General features: G+C 35.7%; 1 protein-coding gene across 3 annotated transcripts; it reads left to right on the forward strand.

Moving 5' to 3' along the window:
• Positions 1-9959: 9959 nt before the first annotated feature.
• On the forward strand, positions 9960-17280 carry LOC115968970 (G-type lectin S-receptor-like serine/threonine-protein kinase At1g11300). Of its 3 annotated transcripts, none has more exons than XM_031088522.1 (9): positions 9960-10203; positions 10345-10487; positions 12069-13453; positions 14196-14366; positions 14511-14710; positions 14932-15142; positions 15318-15555; positions 15639-15786; positions 16663-17280. In XM_031088522.1, exons 3-9 carry the CDS (start codon positions 12205-12207, stop codon positions 16969-16971), a joined length of 2526 nt encoding a protein of 841 aa, XP_030944382.1. In that variant the 5' UTR covers positions 9960-10203; positions 10345-10487; positions 12069-12204; the 3' UTR covers positions 16972-17280. The 3 variants fall into 3 exon arrangements, with proteins under 3 accessions (XP_030944382.1, XP_030944381.1, XP_030944383.1); XM_031088523.1 differs by lacking the exons at positions 9960-10203; positions 10345-10487 and adding exons at positions 10570-10756; positions 10838-10893; XM_031088521.1 differs by lacking the exon at positions 10345-10487.
• Positions 17281-22332: the final 5052 nt, after the last annotated feature.

Below are 22332 nucleotides of genomic sequence, written 5' to 3' on the forward strand. Positions count from 1 at the left end.
CCTCATTTTTATTTATGTTTATTGCTAGTACTACATGTTTTTAATATTTTAATTCCCTAAAAAGTGCATTAGTTTCCAACTTCTACGCTGTCTATGGACGAAATTGTGATGGACGAAGTCATGGACTTAGTCTATTTGTACATAAGTATTTTTAATTCCCTAAAGGCACTAGCTTCTAAGCATGTGCCATGCTTGTGGACGATGTTTATATTGTGTATATACAGTTTGGATTCCCAATGTATACAATGTTGTGTGAATTCCTAATTTTCATGTTGTTTTCATTCAAACTAATCCACAAGAAGGCTAAAAGCCTAAGACGAGTAAAATCTTTGGACGCAGGGATGTAACGTCTATAAGCATTCCTTAAAATAAGGATAAAGCAAAGAAAAATAAACCTAAGGTATATTCGTCTAATCAATGGACGAGGTAAAACCTAAGATATATTTGTCCAACCAATGGACGAGGAAAAATATGCACGTAAAAATATTCAAAATCCATGGATGAATTTGACCAGCTAAACAGTCCAATCTTTGGACGAGTAAATGCTGGCAACATCTTGCCCAAAGACGAGTAAAGGACCGTCCAGCCTATGGATGAGGGATAATGAAAGCTATAAGTCAAATCTATGGATGAATAAAGCTAGCAAAAGAAATACCATTCATAGACAAGTTATACTTGTAAAATTTAAAGAATGGTAAAAGTGTTGAACATAAATAATTATTCTAACATGGACGAGCTAAATGCCTTCATGAGTGGACGGACCACACTTAAAAACCATAAAAAACGACATGGACGATGTAAACAAAGGAAATTCGTTCATATAGTTAAGACGAGATAAAATGTCTTATAAGTGGATGGACCACACTTAAAACCATAGAAATAACATGGACGATGTAAACAAGGGAAAATTCGTTCATACATAAAGCATATAACATATTCAACACCAAATGAAGAATGAAAATGGAAGTAAATATTCATTCATAAAACATAAAAAGGGTAGACGACCATCATCCAAAAACCCTTAAATTGTACATGCCAATAAAGGCAGTTGTATCTGTTATCATACATCCATACATTTGGACAAGAAGATTGTAATTAGATAAAACTTAAAATAAGCCCAAAAAAAAAAAGGGCACCATGAACAATATATAAAAACAAAGTTAAATTGAAGATTACTTTGATAAACCACTGAGAGCATCCCCATACTTTGGATCATCCTTGGAAGGCTCAGTAGAGGCATCGTCCATGATATTTACATCCTCAGAGCTTGTCTGAAGCAAAGAACTCTCAGTAGAAATTGGAACCTTGAAGACATTAAAGTCCATCTTAGGATAGGCTTCCTTAGCATCGAAGTGAAAGTCCTCGTAGCCAGCAGCATATTGCTTGTCCAGACGCCTAGTGAACTTGTCAGACATTTTGAAGGCTTCAATTGCTTTGTCCATTGCTTTCTCTAAGGACGAGGATAACTCGGCATTTTCCTTTAAGGTGACCAACACGAGTCTCCTTAAGCTCCTCAACTTGATTCCCCAGCTCCCTCTCTACTTCCAGAAGACAAGTAAGCTCCTCGCCAAGCCTGATCCTCTCTCCCTTTCAGACGAAGCTCGTCCTCCAACTTGTTCTTTTTTGCCAGAACCTTAACATCGTCACTCAACTCCCTAGCCTGCTAGGACGTAGCATAAAACTTTTCCATTGCTTGACATAGGAATGGACGAGGAAGAGTTAAAAATTCTCTTAAAAAAAAAAAATCAACAAAGAAAATGCATGGCCTTCGTCCAACACCAAGATAGGAGGAGCCTAAACAAGAGTTGAAGGATGAGTCTTGCGAGGAGGTCTACCAACAAAAGGATGAAGAGCTTTAGTCTGGATGGCTGAAGGAGGAACTTCAGAAGAGACCAAGTTCACAGCCAGTCCGTCCAGGTATACCATCGCATCTTTGGATTTGGGGGCCTTGTACGAGGGGGTCATAGAAGGGGGCTTGTTAGTTCTGACCTTCTTCAGATGTCGACGACTAGTAAGGTTTCTAAGGTCCACATCAATGGAGATACCCTTCCTCTTCCAAGCATGAGGTTGGATGGTGGGGCTCTAGACGACCAAAGGAACTAGTTTTTCCTAGAGAACTTGGACTTCCTCCTCCTCAATCCCACTGGCAACATTCTTACCCTTGTTCTCCTTCATGGTGACTAGTCCTATACTGGAGAAAGCATGAAGAATTGGACGACTAAAAAAATAAAAATAAAAAATTTTGAAAGACGACTCTTACTTCGATGTGTGGTCTCCTCGTGAATGATATTCTCCTTAGTGGGCTTAAGACGACGAAGCGTTGCCAAATTATGGAAGGACCTATCAAGATAACTGCGAGCTTTTTCTATAGTCGTCTAAGTGTGGACGAGTAACAACTGCATGGACGAGAAGAATTGTTAGATGAGGGAAAGAGCAAATGAAAAGATGAAGTAACTTCAAAGAAAACATACCCTCAGGACGAAGACGACCTAAAGCACTGGTAAAAGGAGGGAACAAAGTTCTATTTACATCAATTGGGTCCCCAGCCCAATTTCCAAAGACGAAGAAAAATTTTGTCTTCCGTAACCTATTAGAAGAACTACGACCCCTAATCAACTATAGATGACATTCTCCTACTCGTCTTGAGAAGGAGTCTTGGATGATTCAGCCCTCTTTGACGAGCTAGCTCTAGAACTGGAAGTTACCCTCCGCCTCATCTCTTCCTGGAAGACCTCCAAAGGAACTCCAAGAGCCCCAGACGAATAATGCTCGTCTTGGGAACTAAAGCTACTACTACTACTCTTGGTGCTACCGCTACTTCCATTGGACTCATCCTGATACTCGTCTATCGCTCTCACAGTACTACCACTAGATGAAGACATGATAGGAAAAATACAGAATTTTCTAAGGCAAACCTAAGGACGAAGAAAAAGAAGAAGTACCTGACGAAAGCCTAAGGACAAGGATGACTAGACAAGGCTCCTAGACGAGATGGCAGAGGAAAATATCAGAAAAATGAGAGGGCAAGAGAGAAATTGTACCAATTTATAGGCACCAAGTCAATGGGTTGATGTGGACCAACCAGTAGCTGACATGTGGCAATCTCCTCAGTAAACGAATCGACATAATACGTTGACCAATGAGATCATAACATGTAGCACAATCTGAGGTGTCAAAAATCGACAACAACAATGACACCACGTGGCATGCCAATTGACTAATGAAACATCGACACATGCCAAAAATGAACAATGAACAAGAATTTTGCTACAGTGACTTAGACAACTCATGGACAAAGGGGGCAACTGATGGTGAACTAAAAATCGGACCATCTCCAGTTCGTCCATAGAGTTGTCCAAGACCAGAAGGGTCGTCTAAGACCAGAAAGGTCGTCCAAGACCAGAAGGGTCGTCCAAGATTAGAAGGGTCGTCCAAGACCCGGAAGGTCGTTTGGGTCATCCAAGACCAGAAGGGTCATCCAAGACCAGAAGGGTCGTCCAAGACCCGGAAGGTCGTTCGGGTCATCCAAGACTCGGAAGGTCATCCAAGACCAGAAGGGTCGTCCAAGACCACAAGGGTCGTCCAAGACCACATGGGTCGTCCAAGACCATAAGGGTCGTCTAAGACCAGAAAGGTCGTCCAAGACCAGAAGGGTCGTCCAAGACCAGAAGGGTCGTCCAAGACCCGGAAGGTCGTTCGGGTCATCCAAGACCCGGAGGGTTGTCCAAGACCAGAAGGGTCGTCCAAGACCTGGAAGGTCGTTCGGGTCATCCAAGACCCGGAAGGTCATCCAAGACCAGAAGGGTCGTCCAAGACCATAAGGGTCGTCCAAGACCAGAAAAGTCGTCCATGACCAGAGAGGTCGTCCATGACCAGAGAGGTCGTCCATGACCAAAAGGGTCGTCCAGGACCACCAGGGTCGTCCAAGACCATAAGGGTCGTCTAGCTCACAAAGTGACCTAGACGATCTCCCAACACTTAGGAAAAATTCCGAAGATGGATTTGTCTACACCAACTTGTAATTCAGACCACGCGTTACTATTTTATCTTCTTCATCGCTATGGCAGTTATAGAAGATAAGACTTCTTATTCTAACTGCTATAGCGGTTGTGGGAGTTGAGTCTGAATCTTCGGAATCTCCATGAATATTGGGGCGGTTACTAAACAAGTAACCGCTATAAGGCCTACTATATAAAGACTCATCCATGCAAAATAAGAAAGGGGTTTTTTTCACTATTACATAAAAGTTGGGAATTCCTGAGTTTCCAAAACACAAAGACTAACTTAAGCATCGGAGGGTTCTTGGCCGGTTCACCCCGGTCACCTTTGATCTTGTGTTTCTTTCTTTTCAGGCCTTCCAAGCAACCATTAACCCATTGAAGCCCGGAGCATTTAGCCTACTGATTTTCTGTGCATCATCAAAAACCATATATGATTCTCAGAGCTCGTCCCAAATAAATATTGCAAGAATTGTAATGTAACCAGTGGCGGAGCCAGAAAATTTGTTCCGGGGGGGCAAACTAAATAATAAATATAATGAAATTGTTAAGTAAAAAAAAATATTTCATAAATAAATTTTAACTCAACAAAATTGTGCCCTCCATTCTTCATTATACTAAACATTTTCTTTCCTTAAAATATACATAAATTGTGAACATTTTTCCCATAAATCACTCATATTTCGAAACATTAATATTAAATTTTATGAATTAGTTATTCAGTCAATTTAAGAAGAAAAAAAAATGTATGAACAATCAAGTCTACACTACTAATAAACTACACAACATTATTAATATTATATAGGATTCTTACATAACATTCACTTTTCATGTATCAAGTTTCAATAATACATCCTCTCAAAAAAAAAAAAAAAAAAAATTCCAATAACACATACATTCACTCACGAGCAAAATCAACAACACGCCAGCACGGTATTATTATTATTAATATATTATATAAAAGCTATGAACAAATAGGTAAAAAAATCACAGCCACAAGTTATGTATGAAATCGGCGGACCCACCACAAAACAAACTCAGACAAGTTTAATCCTTTAAAATTTAATTGCTGAAGTACAACAATACAACCATACAGCACACAGTATAACAAAAGCAGTATATCATAATTACTTAATTAGTGTCTTTGCTTTACATTACTTGGTGTTCATAGCCTTCACAGGTTAAACAAAGAGATACAAATAGAGGGAGAGATACCTGTGGTGCTTTGAAGGAGCTAGAGTCAATGGACGACCACGGACTCATGGCAATGCAACTGGCGGTGTGATGGGTTAGATTTGTTTTGGGTTTTTTTTTCTTTTTTTTTTCAAAGAGTTTTGGGTCTTTAAAAAAGAAAAGAAAAATCTATGTTGATATGTTTGAAGGATTGATCCGGTGATTTGGAATGTATAATAAGGAAATTTTGGGTTTTTTTTTTTTTTTTTTGGTACTTGAAGGCCATGGGCTATGAAATGGGCTATATCTTTGTAGTAATTTAAAATTCTGGGTTTTTTTGCACTAATTAAATTTGTTGAGTTTTTCTAAACTACTTGAAAATTTTGAGGGGCAATTATGCATGTGTAAGGTCTAAATTTTAGATTTTGAAGGACCAAATTCTGAACTTTGAGAGGGGGCAGTAAGTCATTTTTTGTATAGATTCTAAATTTTTCACTACTCTAATGGAAAATTGGAGGGGGGGGGGGGGGCAATGGCCCCCCCTCGCCCCCCCCTAGCTCCGCCTCTGAATGTAACACATTACTAATACAAATGACAAAATTATACAAGGCTTATAAAACATTCTCATGATGTGATCTTGACTTTAATTCTGAGGATGTGATATGGACTGCAAGCTTCTATACATTTTTGAACATGAACGCGCAAACTCTGACAATCCTCCTCCTCTTCCAACCTCTACTTCAAAACATCTATCGCAAACTGCTCTTCCGCAATGAGATAGTTTTGAGGTTTATCTTCCATCCCATCTTGTTCCATCTCATTTGACCCCCTCTTCTACCTATGTTGTTCCAACTCATATTATTCCAACTCATCTGTTGAATCCAAGGATTGCATGTCAATAATGTATCTTGTATGAAGATGACTCAATGCAGCCTTTGCTTTCTCCAATGCTTCAGAGTTGGTACCTTGTTTCTTATGCCTATTCAGTGAAGCAACCTTCTTCTGGTATTCAAATTTCATAAGCTCACCTGCCTATCCAGCAACATTCAACCCCAAAGAAGACAGTTTATAAGTAATGTATATGATTACTTTGTAATAAAATTATAAATAAATGCACTACAGAAGCAGCACTTTTAGTGAACAAAAAAAATTTGCATAAAGATATATGCGTAAGTTAATATCAACAAAAATATTATATTTACTGAACACAAGCAAACTATCCTATATCAGCCAAAGCGAACTGTCCTAAAAACAAAATTAATGAAAGCGGAATATGAGCTTCAATTCTAATTTTTATCCTCATAAATTTTCTGACAAGCATAATAAGTAGATAGGGTTTTTTCCTTCCCTTTTCTTTCTTTTTTTTTTTTTTTTGGAAGAAAAATTATTAACCAAAGGCCAGACACCCCCAGCTTTTGAATTTGAACAGGAGAAGTACCATTACTAACTCATTCTCAGAGATTCTACAACATTAGCAAGTCAACAATTCTTACCTAACTGAGTGTTCATTTTCAAGGATAATTGGAGGTATAGACACTTCAAGAGAAAAGCTATCAATTTGATAGCCCTCTCGCTTCACCAGCTCAGAAATTGTAACAGCCATATCATTAGCAATACAACCAAACTTATCTAATATAGCTTCAAAGCAGGAACTATCATTATAATGTGTAAATGACATTAGGCCCTAAAATACATCATGAAAAAGAGAATAATGTATCACTGTAAAAAAAATGTAAAAAGACATTGAGATTTGATGGTAAACAACATGAAATTGAAGGAAAGATGATTAAGCGACATTTTCAATATTTCTTTGCCAAATAACTTGTCCTTGGACACCACCATGCCAAACGGCAAATGATTACCCACAAACAACGATCAAAATTCACATTCCAAGAAGCAATTTGTATGGTTAGTAGTTCTTTGACCCAAAAAAGGGGGGGGGGGTTCTTTTCTAGAATGGGAAAACTCATGTACAGATTACAGAATGTGCTCTCATATTCATAATTACAACTTATAACATAGCTGAATTTAAATGGTGAAGTTAAGTTGCAATACCTAAGTTTGGATATGAAAACTAACTTAAGATACCTACTAAAGCAACTAGCAATTTCACTGTTATTTTTCTGTAAATGTTTCTCAAACTCAAATTGTGCATCATACCCCTAAAGCACATCACCAATTTCATGACAAATTGACAAGCAAGCTGAGATAACTAGAAGTTTTTATTTTTTATTTTTTAGAAGTAATAACTAGAAGTTTATCTACGTGGACCAATTCTTATTAACTCAAAGAAGATCTCCATTACTTATACTCAAGAAATGCTCAAGCATACATGTGAAGGCCCATAAATTTATAATTAAGCAAAAAATTAATAATCAGTTCATGTAAAATGGAACCACACTAGGTACAGCTTTTTTTCAGGGCAAAGTGTGACAAAACAAAGCAAAAAGAAATATTGCAATATACCTTCACTTCATCATATAGCTTCTCCTAGGCTAGCAACTTATCCAGCACCGTGGCATGAGTTTCATGCTCTTCTGAGTCAAAGTCATCCTTCCCATCATCAACATTAGGTAACCCTCTAAATGACCGATTCCATGTAATCACACGCATCAATCCAGCAGAATGATCAATATGTCCTATTAAGCAATTAGCAACAAAGTTTAGGTATGAATACCCAAAACATCAGCAAAATCTAAAGATTACAGAACAGCTGAGAAAAGTTGAAGTTATAGGAGTGGTGGTCCTTGGCGGCAAATATATGGGTGCGGGATGGGAATGGCAAAGAGAGAGAAGGTTGTTAGGGGCGGCAATGGTTGAGTGGGAAAGGGAATGAGACGGAATTGGCGAAGAGGGAAGGGGGTGAACAGGCGGAATCAATGGAGGCCTCAGTGGCCGTGATTCTTTGGCCGGACTGGGGTTCTTGAGAAAAACAAAGGTGGAGCCGCCGCACTGTAGAGGAGGAGGATGAGAGAGAAGCTGTGGGTGAGAGATTGAGAGGAAGCAGGTGCGTGTTTGAGGAGAAGACTCTGCCTAACGCTGTTAACGTTAGGGTTAACAGCAATCCACTTAAAATGGGTCATGTGCAACGCACATGACCCTTGCTTAAGTGATTGCTTAGGTGTCTCCTTATTTAATTGACACCTGTCCCTGTTTATAGCAGTTGCTGCAAACCTGTTTGGAGGAAGTCTGTGTCTTTTTGAAATTTGAGTTTTTGAAACTCGAGTTCTTTGAAAAAATATATTCTGAAAATTTTTGACATTTTTTTATGGAACTCGAGTACCATAAAAAATTTTCATGAAACTCGAGTACTCAAAAAGTGGTAGATCCTTACATATTTCCGAAATAGTTATAGATTGCAACATAGTTTGTAAAAAGGGACTATTTGACTATTTTCACCCAAAGAGAGATGTAATTGGTTTTTTGAGAGAGAAGGCAATGTTTAGGTTGCTATCTAGTCAAAAATCAAACAACCACACACATTGGATGATTTTCATAAAAATATCAGCCAAATGATGACTAAACTATTACAGTCGTCTTTTCTATTATGTTTAAAAATGTGTGCATTAAGGTATGTGTAAACACCGTTCTTTGTTAACCAAAAAAAAAAAAAAAAACACCGTTCTTCAATTAATATATAAAGTTAACACATAATACAACTAAGGTGTTTTCCTCGGCTAAAAAAAGGGATGACCATGACCCTTGATTCATGTTCCATTGCGTTTGAATAGGCGTTGCTTTTTATTTCGGGGGCAGTTAGCCATTGACTTTTGATATTTGTTGCTCCCCACCTGTAAGCTTGGACACTAGGAAAAGAGAAAGAAATCAACAAAGAGAGAGAAAGAGAGAGTCAGGTGAGTGTCGGTGTGAAGCGAGGATAAAAAGACAAATTTTGGTAGGAAAAAGTGTAGGAAAATATATAATTTTGGAAGGCTTTGAGATTGGGCTTTTCCTTTTAATGGAATTTTTAAAAAGTGTAGTAAGAAATTATGTTTTTTTTTTGTAAAAATTAAAAATTGAGTGTTTGATAAAAACGGTTAAAAAGTATTTTTTGAAAAAATTGAGTATTTGGCTAGTACTTATAAAAGTGGTTATTTGAGAGATAAATTATCAAAAATGATAATGTATGGATAAAGAGAATTCTTTGTTTCAATTATCTTTCTTAATACAAGTTATGGACACAATATTTTCACAAAAATTTCACAACAAAGTCTATATGACAAGTTGTTAATGGTAGAAAAAAAAAATGTCACTAGTAGAGCTATATGAGAAACAACAAAGTCTATATGACAAGTTGTTAATGGTAAAAAAAAAAAATGTCACTAGTGGATCTATATGAGAACTAATAACATCTTATTATGTAAACTTTATTATGAAATTGTTATAAAAATATTTTGTCAACAAAAATTTCACAACAAAGTCTATATGACAAGTTGTTAATGGTAGAAAAAAAATGTCACTAGTAGATTTATATGAAAACTAATAACAACTTATTATGTAAACTTTATTATAAAATTGTTATAAAAATATTTTGTCAATAATACTATTTCTTTTAAAAGAAAAATAGTACTAATTTAAAAAATTGGGGAATAAATAAAATATTATAATATTTTCACAATACTAATTTAAAATTAACCTTTATAAAATAAAATTTTATTAACATTACAGTTATAAAAAAAAAATTTGTAAAATAATATGTGTCTCTAATCTCTATATTTTCCTCCAGTTTGCTTTACCCAAACCCAAAAACTCTTTTAAACTTTTTACTTTCACTTTTTTCTCATCCACTCGTTCAATTCTTCCTCATCTTCTTATTTTCCTTTTCTTTTACTTTCCTCCACGCAAAGCCCCAGACACTCCACCACATATTTAGTAAAGGACTTCAAGATTTTCAGAACAAGATCTTCAGCCGGGGCTGCCTTGTTGTTGTTGTTGTCGTCGTCTCCAGCTGACTTATTAAGCAAAGAACGTAGCTGATTTGCAATATCACGGCCTTGAACAAGCTCTTCTATTGCCTTTTTCTTGCTAGAAGGTAAGCTCTCAGGCCAAGTACACTCCATTGTTGTGTGTGTGAGTTTCAATGTGTTTTGAGACTTTTGTGTTTTGTGTATATGTGACTGTCTTTTGAGCTTTGAGTCCCTTGTGTTTGAGCTCTTTTTTTTTTTTTTACCAGCCAATGTGAAGCAAAGTAAGAGGGTTTTTTGAGATTAGGTATGTAGGACGTAAATAAAAAAAAAATTAAAAAAAAATAGAGAAGAGAAGAAGAAGCAGCACAAAGAGGCTTGTTCTGAAGATGAGATGAGAGGAATCTGTGAGGTGAGCTACAGACTTTGATTTATCAAAGGGCAAAATTGAGTTTTCAATAAAATATTTGGTAATTGTAAACAGCCTCCTAACGGTAATATTTGGCCAATTTGATTTATCAAAGACAATTCCGTACCGTACCGGCCGGTACCGCCGGAATTTACCGTTCCGGCAGGTCAATTGGTACAGAAATACTATTGATTCATACCGCCCAAAATACCGGGGTATTTCGGCAGCTCCGGCGAATTTCGGTGTGTTTCGGCGGAAACTTGTTCCGGCCGGTACAAGATGAATGATTTTTTTTTTTTTTTTTTCCTGAGTATTTTTGGAGTGTTGGATGACCATGATAGCCCAAATTTCAGCTTGCAGGATCATCCCTCACTTCTTCTTCCTCCTTTCAATAGACCTGACGGTTCAGGTGGACTATCGTTTCTCTTCTTGTTTTCATTTCAGCGAGCAACTCCCTGTTTTCTCTACATCCTTGAAAGTTGAAAGACACAGTCCCATTTTATTTTTAAACGAGACAAGTTTTTATTTTTGAAGGTGAACGTATTGGGACATGCACCTCAACAGAGCTTACTTTTTGTTTTTCTTCGAGGCATCAGATGGATCATGTGCATTTACTGTGCACCATCAAGTTTTGACACTTGATGCGGTACTTGTGAAGTAACTTGTATTAACTTAATAATTTATATATATATATATATTTTTTTTATGCAACAATTAGGTTTTGTATTTTTTATATTGATTTTTTTTTCTTTTAGTTGATGGTAAAGTTTAAAATTATGAATAAATTGTTCTGAATTGAAGTAATGTTTTATGGTAAATATGAATTTTTGAAGTAATGTTTTATGGTAAATGGAGAATTTTTTTTTTGTGCATATATATATATTAAATATATAAAATAGCGATAAACTCGAAATGGTATAATGGTATTGATCAGTACTGAAATATATCGTTTCGTTGGCCAAATCGGTATAGGTTTCGGTACAAGATTAGCTTCCTTGAAGATGACAAATTTACTATTATAGTCCTTATATTTTGGAATTATTTTCAATCTAGTCCTTTTTTTTTTTTTTTTTATAACTAAATTTAGTTTATGTTATTTTTAATTTGTTGTGAAGTTAATCCTTATGGTAACTCACTAGTCACTAAAGCTTACATGACTACAAAAATAAATAATAATAAATTTCATGTCAGCATTTAAAATGAACTAAAAAAATCAAGATCTTATTATTATTATTATTATTTTAATATTTCTTCTCCTTTCTTACTAACCAAGCATATCTAAATTCATTTGCTCCTTCTCTTTCAATAATAATAATAATAAATAAATAAATAAATAAATCATTTGCTCCTACGTTTATGGAGATCCAATAATCACACATATCAATACACGAGGACCAAAAGTTAAAACCTGATTGGTAAGTTTACGAACTATGTCATGTCATATTATTTATTTTTTTTTGAAGAGATGTCATGTCATATTATGTTGACTGGGGATAAAAATTATAAAATTGATTCCAGTAAAACCTAGAATCGTACGATTTAAGTGAAATGTCACCATAATGATTAATGCCTTTTCATTTTCAGTGACAGGGCGAAAAGCGCTGACGGTTGACCTAGTCTCCTTCCTCAATCTAACGACATGACTTTTGAGTCTCCTTCCTCTGCACTGCAAATGGCAAATTGTAAATTGTGCTGCATTGCATAGCTGCCTGATACAAACATGAATAATAGAATTTCCCCTCTTATTGCTTTCCTGCTTCTTTTTTTCTCTCTGGGTTTTCAATCCACTAATAATACTGTCACGGATACCATCTTACCTGGCCAATCACTGACACACCCGGAGACCATTGTGTCGCCTAATGGAATCTTCGAACTTTGTTTCTACTCTCCAGGAAATTCGACAAAGTATTACTTGGCAATACGATTCAAGAATGTTTCTGAGCAGAGTGTAGTTTGGGTTGCAAACAGAAAGTACCCATTCCCTGATTCCACTGCTGCTCTCAATATTAATCAGGATGGAGATCTTGTAATATCTGATGGCACAATGACATACGCCATGACCAACACTTCAGCTGGCAACGGTACCTATGCCATGCTATTGGATACAGGTAATCTTATACTCACAAACAGGGTCTTGGAGCTTTTTTGGCAAAGCTTTGACTATCCTACTGATACTCTTTTGCCCGGAATGAAACTAATAGTAGATAACGCCTCATTAATATCATGGAGAAGTAGAGAAGATCCTGCGCCTGGTCATTTCTATCTGCAGTTGGGTCTTAATATTTATAGTACAGTCCAACCAATAATAAAAATAATGAAGGGGTCTGAAGTATATTGGACTAGTTTACTCACTAGCTTTGATGTTTTATCTTATGATTCGGGTTATGTTTCTTGGCCTATTAACTACACTTCTCAGACTCAAATTTCGAGAATCGTGTTGCATGAATCCGGGAAGCTTAAACTTCAGTCATGGTTAGAAGATAAGAAAAAGTGGAATTCCACATTACAGTCATCCAGATGTGGGGATTATGCTTTGTGCGGCAATTTTAGCGTATGCAATGAGACTGCACATGAACCATGTAGCTGTTTGCCAGGTTTCAAACCCGTTTCTGCTGGTGCTCGGAGCAAAGGAGGCGTGTCCAGTGACTGTGTGAGGAAAACTGCTCTGCAGTGCAGTAAGAATAATAGTGATATTCAAAATGATGTGTTTCTTCTCATGTCTAACGTTGATTGGCTTGATAATCCGAAGCCTTTGGAGATGAGCAGTAATAAGGAGTGTCAATCATCTTGCTTGAACAGTTGTTCTTGTATTGCTTATGCTTTTGAGGAAAAGTTCGGTCCCAATAGGACCAAGTCTGTCTGCATAGAATGGCATGGTTCTTTTTCATATCTGAAGCTACCATCAATTGAAGATAAATATGGAAATGATTTCTATCTGAAACTAGACCCCTTGGAATCGGGCACCCATGGTAAGAATTATGTAAGAACTTTTGTTGGTAAAGTGAATAACTAGTTGTTCCATTTGTAATTGTATATGTTTCTGTTATTAAATTCACTCTTTCCTTCCAAGAGCCTTGTAGCTCAATTTGTACACTAGGAAGACAATCCGGGTTTAAATCTCCATACCCTACCAATAGAATTTTAAAAATAAAAAAAGTCAATGTTAAAAAATTCAATTAGGCATCCTAATGTATAACATATAAGATACTTTATCTATGTTTTACTCTTAAGCTAAATTGTCTTAATTTGGAATTGGGTCACCACTTTACATTTAGACTTAGGGTCTGTTTGGATTGAGCTTATTTTTGTTGAAATTGAAAATACTGTAGCAAAATAATTTTTAAATGTGTAAATAGTACGGTGGGATCCATTTTTATTTTTATTTTTTTAATAAAGTAACTGTAAGTCCCATGAACAGTACGTGAACAGTATCAGTACAGTGCGTGAATAGTGACATTTGTCTCATGAACAGTAAATTTTGTCTTCTCCCTAAAATTTGTGAAAGCAAAAAAAAAAATAAAAAAATAAATAAAAATAAAATAAGAGAAAAACGCAACACAGGATTCGGCGGAAACGCTGAATCCAAACAGCTTCTTATTGAGTTCCCAAGGTTTTTACAGGATAATTCTAGGCGTCGCCATATTATTTTTACTTGAGATGGTAGGCATTACCAATTTTTAGTTTATTTATTCCTCTGATTTTCTTTGACAGGCCCAAGCTCAATGAATGAATCTAACTCAGCAGCGACGCCTGGAGCAATTGATGGAGTAATGCTTGTACGAGCTAAGGAATTAGTCGCCATACTATCTCTGCCTCTTGCAACGCTTTTGTTGGGCCTCTTTGTCTATTGTGTATGGAAAAAACTCAGGATGACAAGCAAGGGTGAGAAAATAATTGCTGATAATGCTACTTAAGCAATCAAAATGTATATCCTTAATTATTGCCATAAATAAATAAATATGTATATATATATATATATATATATATACTCTGTGTGTGTGTGTTTTGTAATTGTTCACTGTTCAGGTGAGGATTTGGTACAGTTAGATTTGGGCATGACCATAAAGTCTGAAAATTCGGAGCTGCTGGAAGAAAATAAGAGTGGAGACATCAGGAAAAAGGAAGTCAAAATGCCATTATTCAGTTTTACAAGTGTTTCTGCTGCAACTGATAATTTCTCAGATGCAAATAAGCTTGGAGAGGGTGGTTTTGGACCTGTTTACAAGGTATGATTATCCATAAACTCAATGCTTAGGATGTGGAATGTATACAAAGGTTTACTCTTATCAACTTTACACTTGCCATGTTAACGAGAACAAACAGGCACTGCCAGTTTGTTACTGCGTCTGTTATAATCTCTACTCTATATATCTCTGTCGAGTATAATTGGGCTATACTACTTTCTTCGTGGCGGCCACAAAACTAAGTTCAAGGAAAACAATTTCAGGGAATATTACTGAAAGGGGATTTGGTAGCTGTGAAAAGGCTTTCAAGAAGATCGGGGCAAGGTTGGGAGGAGCTAAAAAATGAAGCTATGCTCATAGCCAAGCTCCAACACAACAATCTTGTTAGACTTTTTGGCTGCTGCATTGAACGAGATGAAAAGATACTAGTATATGAGTATATGCCAAATAAAAGTTTGGACTTTTTCATTTTTGGTTAGTAATGTTTTATACATACATACATACATATATATATACATACATACATACATACATACATATATATATATATACACACACACACATATATGATATTGTGATTGATTTCATGGTCGAGCTTTGCATATGATCTATTAATGCGTACAACTAATTTCTCATGATTGTAAAATAGATCAAGAAAAGCGCAAGATTTTAGATTGGCAAATGCGGATTCGTGTGATTGAAGGCGTTGCACAAGGGCTTCTTTACCTTCATCAATATTCTAGATTGAGGATTATTCATAGAGACTTAAAGGCTAGCAACATTTTGTTAGATACCGAAATGAATCCGAAGATATCAGATTTTGGATTGGCAAGAATATTTGAAGGAAACGAATCACAGGCAAATACAAATAGAATTGTTGGCACTTAGTAAGTACAAACCAACATGATATGTGCTCAAACAGAGAGACAAAACACGACTAATAACATTTTAACTTGATTATGGTTTTCAGTGGTTATATGTCTCCTGAATATGCTCTAGAGGGCCTCTTCTCCATCAAGTCGGATGTTTTCAGTTTTGGTGTCTTGTTGTTAGAGATTGTGAGTGGTAGGAAGAACACTGGATTTTATCAGACCGATTCTTTCCATCTTCTTGGATATGTGAGTATTTTATTTGCCACTATTTTTTCAAAAGTAGTTCAATATTCTTTTTACTTTATTGACAATTACTCCTTTTAAAAAAAAAAAAATTCAACAATCCCCCATCTCAACCCCCCCCCCCCCTCCCCACCCCAACACACACACACATGCAATATTTCAGATCCTTATGAATATAGTATTTTCATGCCCAAAAAAAAAAAAAAAACACACACACACACACACACAATAATAATATATTAATTTATTTGTGTTTTTCTATGAAAGGTTTTTTACATGAATCAATTATTGTTACAATTACTTCATAGTCAGAATTTCATTCAGCATTCATATGAAATAATTTTTAGTTGTTAAATGGACCCCAAATTATAAAATAAATAATAATAATAAAAATAAAATTATACCCCGAACATTTATGAACCTAAAACTCAAAGTTCTAAACTTAAATAATTTTAAACTATAGATTTTATTATTTAATTATTCCAAGATCTATGATACCCTTGAGGCCTTCAGTCGAGGCAATATAGGAGTTTTGCTTATATAACTTGATCTAACTCAAGCTAAGATGGAGATTTGTTGATGTGCCTTGTGGCTTGCGCAAGGGGTTCCAGGTTCCCTCATGTCCACTATGTGCTGAACATATATTCAACTTTTTAACTAGTACTCCTATGTGCATGTTGTAATCAGGTATCTTATCGTGTGCTCATGTTTAATAGAGAGAGTGTTCTTTGGGTGTATTTGGACTTTGAATTTCTTAAGAGAGCCTTTATGCCAATATTGTAATCTTCCCATCTTCATAGTGAAGTTTTCTCCTTGTTGCCGCTTGTGAACATAGGTATCTTGCCTAACATTTATTATTTTCTTTCCCCGATATTGAAGGCATGGGAATTATGGACAAGTGATAGGACATCGGACTTGGTGGATCCACTACTTGATGATGTATCCTCTGTCCGTGCGGCATTGAAATATGTTAACATAGGTCTCCTGTGTGTTCAAGAAAGCGCAGCGGATAGACCTATTATGTCTGATGTTGTCGCAATGCTTAGCAGTGAAAGTACGGCTCTACCTTATCCCAAACAACCTGCTTTCTTGACTATGAGAAGTGTGATAAAGGCAAACCCTGGTATTAGCAGGACAGAAATCTGTTCTGTGAATCATGCAACTGTTTCAATTATCGAAGGCCGGTAACATTTTTTGAATTAAAGCCATAAGCATTAGTATATCCTTGTAAATCATCCATAAACTTTCAATTTCTTTGCCTATGGCCTAACAACATTATTCAAATGTATTATGGTTCTGAAACGTATCATCAAAAGATCCGTTGGTACCTGACATTCGAGAGATTAGCTTCTCGCATTTCTGAAATGAAATTCAAGGTCTTTCTGTCACTTGAAAGTGGCAATGCTAATATAGGAAGCTATATTATGCTGGAGAACGTATATTTTAATTTTTGTTACAAACCTACAACAGACTATTTTAGAGTGATTTTGAGTGACAGGACAATTTTGCATTTCTGTAATAAATTTTGTCTCATAAATGAATGTTGATAATCTAGAAGCTTTGCAATAATATTCAAGAGAAATGTTGTGAATAAGAATATTTTAAATTTGCAAGTTTTTATGTAATTCCTTGCTGAAAAGCTCTGTTGGGGGATAATAGTTGGGAGACTCCAAAGGAGGCCTTAATATAACATATATATAGTAACAATTTAACCCAAAAGTTTGAGAATGTGTTACGGTCAAATTATGTTATATTAATTTCTCTAGTTTTATTTTATTTTTTTTTCATGTGGGACTTGTAGGGAAATTGCCTCAAATTCCAATTGTGGCTTGGAAAGTCAATTAGGTTTCCTAGTTGAAGAATGAAAAATTAATTTGGGTTTCCTTGTTATAGAAGGAAAGACTATTCCTTGGTGTGAAGGAAGTCTATTCCTTATTAAAAATGTAATATATTCCTAATCCAAGAGGGAATAAATTCCTTGTTAAAGAGGTAATGAATTCTTAGTCCAAAAGGGAATAGCAAAAGTCTTATAAATAGACAATGCTACAAAGAATTTGATAGCTTTGGCTCATGGGTCCTCCCTATGGGGAAAGAGAAAATAAAACGTGAAACCAAGAGAGAGAAAAGGGATTTTTACTTGGGAGGAATGCAAGAGGAATGAGAGAGTAAGGTATTGCCGCCTTTAAGAAGATAGCCAAAGAGGAGAGAGCAAAGTGTTGCCGCATTTGAAAGAGATAATTAGTGTGTGTGTGTGTGTGTGAGAGAGTAAAGAAAAATAAGAGAGATTTTTCTTTAACCGTGAGACATACACAAGAACTATTGTAATTGATTTGATAATAGTGAAATTATTCGGAGTTTGTCACTTTGTCTAGTGGTTTTTTCCCTTCAAAGAGAAATGGTTTTCCACATAAATTTTGTGTTCTTGTGTGTGATTGTTATTTTGGATTGCTAATATTGTTGATAATATTATTTGAGACCCAACAGTACTTCCACACGCGCATTTGTAACTAACAATCTTCTCCTCACATGTCATTATCTCTTTGTTGTATTCCAGACTTCTTGATGGGTCACACATAAGTTAAAATAGCACAACTTGGTTTTGGAGTTTTTTCCTTTGCCGTGTTTTTTACTTCACCTGCATAGCCTCTCATATGAGATCCATGAGAACCACATAAAAACCGAAGTTGAGAATTTCATTAATAAAATTTCAGTGTGATTTTTCTCTATCATGCTTTCCATTCTACATCACAATTTCTTAAGTCTTAACCAAGTAAAAAAATCTTTGATATACTATTTGTAACTTTTGGTCGAAGGAGATAATGTAAAAAAGGAGTGAAGAGAGAAAGTTAATAGGCACAAGTTTTATACCACAGCTCTAAAAGATGTGTAAATTTAAATAGAAAAAAAAAAGTAATGGATCTATGTGAAAATAATAGTTTACTTAGATATACCATCAAGTTGTGACAATATATGTAATCCTAGAAGAACTGGAAAAGCTAACGTGAATAATTATAATAAGATATGGATTAGAGTTTGATCACCTTTGTTTTACAAAATAATATCATATCAATTCATTTAAATTTTCTTATTTAATTAATAGTGTTTGCAACAGTTGTGGAGAAATCAAATATCGCTTTGTCTCTGTCACTGTCAGGGTCCCAGGGAAGACAATGGTGAGGAGAAAAATACAATTTTGGCTGTGTAAAGTTTGAGTGAATAATCAATTAAATAGACATTAATTGTAGTGTGATATAGATAAGCTCGCCAGAGCTTAGCATTTTCTTGGTAGTTTCTGAGACAAAAACTCATGATTTGGGTTATGATAGAAAAAGCAGGTTCATGTCATTTTCACTTCATTGGAAAAGCTCAATGACTTGGAAATTGGAATTATGATTACTTAGTTCAGTTGACTCTCATTTTCCTGTCAAATTAAGGCTGTGTTTGGTTGGATGTAAAATATTTTCAGGTGAAAATATTTTCGGGAAAGAAAAATATTTTCAAGTGTTTGGTTGTATTCTAAAAAATATTTTCTAGTGTTTGGTTGTGTTGTTGAAAATGCTCTAGAAAACCCATTTTTATCATGTTTCTCACATTTTCTTAGGATCCAAACAAATATTATTATAGAGAATCAAAATATATAAACAAGAAACAAAAATCAAAACAAAAAAAAAAAAAAATCAAAATCACAGGACCAACCGTGGCACGATCGGTCCGTGCGTTCGTCGGTGAGGATGAGAGATGGGTCGATCGGTTTGTGGGTTTGTGGCGTGATCTCGCTGGTGGAGGAGGTGGGTCGATCGGTTCGTGGGTTTGTGGCGCGATCTCACCGTTGCGTGGAAGGGATGAGGACGGTGATCAGTTCATGGGTTCGTGGCGCGATCCCACTGTCGCGTGGAGGGAACGAGGACGGCGATCTGACCGACGCAATCTCGAACTTGATGGCGTGATCTCGAACTCTCTCTGTTTGCACATCTGTGAGGCCTTTCTCTTTCTCTTTCTCTCTTTGCGCGTCTCCAGAAATGATTTGAAGGTAAAACAGAAGCTGAAAATATTTTCCGAGTCAAAGGGGCTATTTTACAATCAAAGTAAATGATTTTCTGGAAAATTCTATTTTCCATGCGCAACCAAACACACAGTTTCATTAAAAGGATTTCCTGAAATCGTTTTCAGCCAAAACAAACACAGCCTAATACTACAGATAATTCCTTCGTATAAATCAGTGGTTCCGTCGCTTTTCCACTAATTTTTTCTTTTTCAATTTGATTTTTTCAAATAAAAAAGAGACGTAATAGGTTTTCCAAGTGAGAAGGCAATGAAAATTGAAAGCATACTAGGTTTTTTTTTTTTTTTTTGGAGAATTGCAAGTCGGAAAATCAAACCACCATATAGAATTTTCATTAAAATATCAGCATATATATATATATATATATATATAAGAAAATTAAAATATCAGCCAAATGATGACTAACTATTACCTTTACATAATTTAGCAACAAAAAAAGAAAAACTATTTCCTTTACATAGAGCTCTCCTCGCTGTTGGTATATTTAGTATTTATATATTTTTAGTTACACATATGTTAATCCCAACTTTATCCGCTTCTTATAGAAAAAAGAAGCGTTATTTTTTTTTTCTTCTCAAAAAAGAAAAAGAAAAGAGAAGTGTTAATTTTTTTTTTTTTTTTGGGTGGTTCAAAATATGTTAAAGTTGTGACGCTTAAAAAAAACCTACAAGCCAATGCAAAGGCATATTTCATGGAGAGTGGATAAACTTTGACTTTTCTGTAAGGAGACCGCTCTGTCTTCAAGTGTTCAATTGCCATGGAGTCCATGATGGGTATGAAATGTTGAAGAGCTTCGGGCTTGAGAAATTCAACCACGGACCTCCTCATTAGAGCAAAATCGTTTTGGGCTACATCTTCAAGAAGTTCAGGAGAAGATACAATTTTGAGCATGGAGCGTGGCCACCAAGTGGAGAGAATTTTTTTTATCGTTGTAGAACAGTGACTTGTTTGCTGAAGCACCACAAAACACAACCATGTTCTCACCAAACAGTGAGGTTTTGAAGAGATCCTGTGAATATTTTCTCATTCTGTCGTTAAAGAAGCTCTCATGGGTTCCTCTTCTTCTAGCCATGGCAAATTCCAATGTTTCTCCAATGACAGGCCATCCCTTTTTACCGGGTGGCAACTTGGCATGATTGGATTTTTGTTTATATATAAGGAATATGAGAGAGACCGAAATACAAAGGATTACAAGGTGAAGCAAGTTTGGGAAGAAATCCATACCAACTTCCACAATTACAGCAATGAGCAAGACGTGAAAAGGTGATGGACAAGCTCTAGCAAGTTTAGCTAGGATATATATAGGAAAAGAAGAGTGCTTGCATTTTCTAGAGTGTAAAAGATTTTAGAGAAAGAGGTTGGAAGGGTCCATTTAGATACCGCTTATTTTGCTAAAAACTAAAAATACTGTAGTAAAATAATTTTTAAATATGTGAATAGTCTCGTGGGACTCATTTTAATGAAAGTTTGTGTGAAAAAAAAGATTTGTAGGTCCCATGAACAGTGCACGGGACCCATTGACAGACACATTTCAGTGTAAAATTTGCTGGTCAAAGAGGTAGTGGGTCCCGTGCACAGTGCACGGAACCCGCTGACAAATAACATCCCACGTGAAAACACTTTCTTTTTTTTTTATTAAAAAAGAAAAAGAAAAACGCAAGCGTTGAAATGCTGCCCAAAAAACCAATCCAAACACTACCTTAGTGTTTCCTACTTAGACATAAAGAGCTCAGATCCTCACACTCCTAACTGTTAAATTATCAAAAAGAGATAATTTAATTTGACAGAAATAATAGCCACCTAGGTAGAGGCGGAGCTAGGGGGGCTTTTCCCCTAGAGTAGGTGAAAATACCTATAACTTAGGGTGTGTTTGGTTCCTGTAAAATGTTTTCCAGAAAATAAATATTTTCCGGAAATGCTAATTTCTGGAAAAGGAAAATGTATTCAGGCTATTTGGTTGTCTCGGAATTCGTTTTACGGAAAATCAATTCCGGTGTTTGGTTCGTTCAAACATTTTATGGAAAATGGTTTCTATTTTACGGAAAATCAATTCTCATGTTTGGTTCAGTCAAACATTTTACGAAAAATGGAATTCGTTTTTACGGAAAATCAATTCTCATGTTTGGTTTGTGGATTATTTTACTGAAAATATGAAATGTGTTACAAATTCAAGCACCTGCATTATCTAGACAAACCTGTAACAGTACAAAACTAATCATCCACTTCAACATCAAAAATAATCATTCAAATTCAAGCACCTGCATTGCCTAGACATATCTGTAACAGTACAAAAATAATCATCCACTTCAACATCAAAAATAATCATTTGAATATACCCATAATATTTATATAAAAACAGCCACATCAATCGTTCACTATTGGCATTACACTTCCATGGTGTACAAAAATGATACCTATTCGTGGAATCTGAACAGTACAAAGACAATTTGGGCAATTGTATCGTCCTAATAATACAAAAAACTACA

Source organism: Quercus lobata, chromosome 11 (assembly GCF_001633185.2).
Source record: "Quercus lobata isolate SW786 chromosome 11, ValleyOak3.0 Primary Assembly, whole genome shotgun sequence".
Lineage (NCBI taxonomy): Eukaryota > Viridiplantae > Streptophyta > Magnoliopsida > Fagales > Fagaceae > Quercus > Quercus lobata.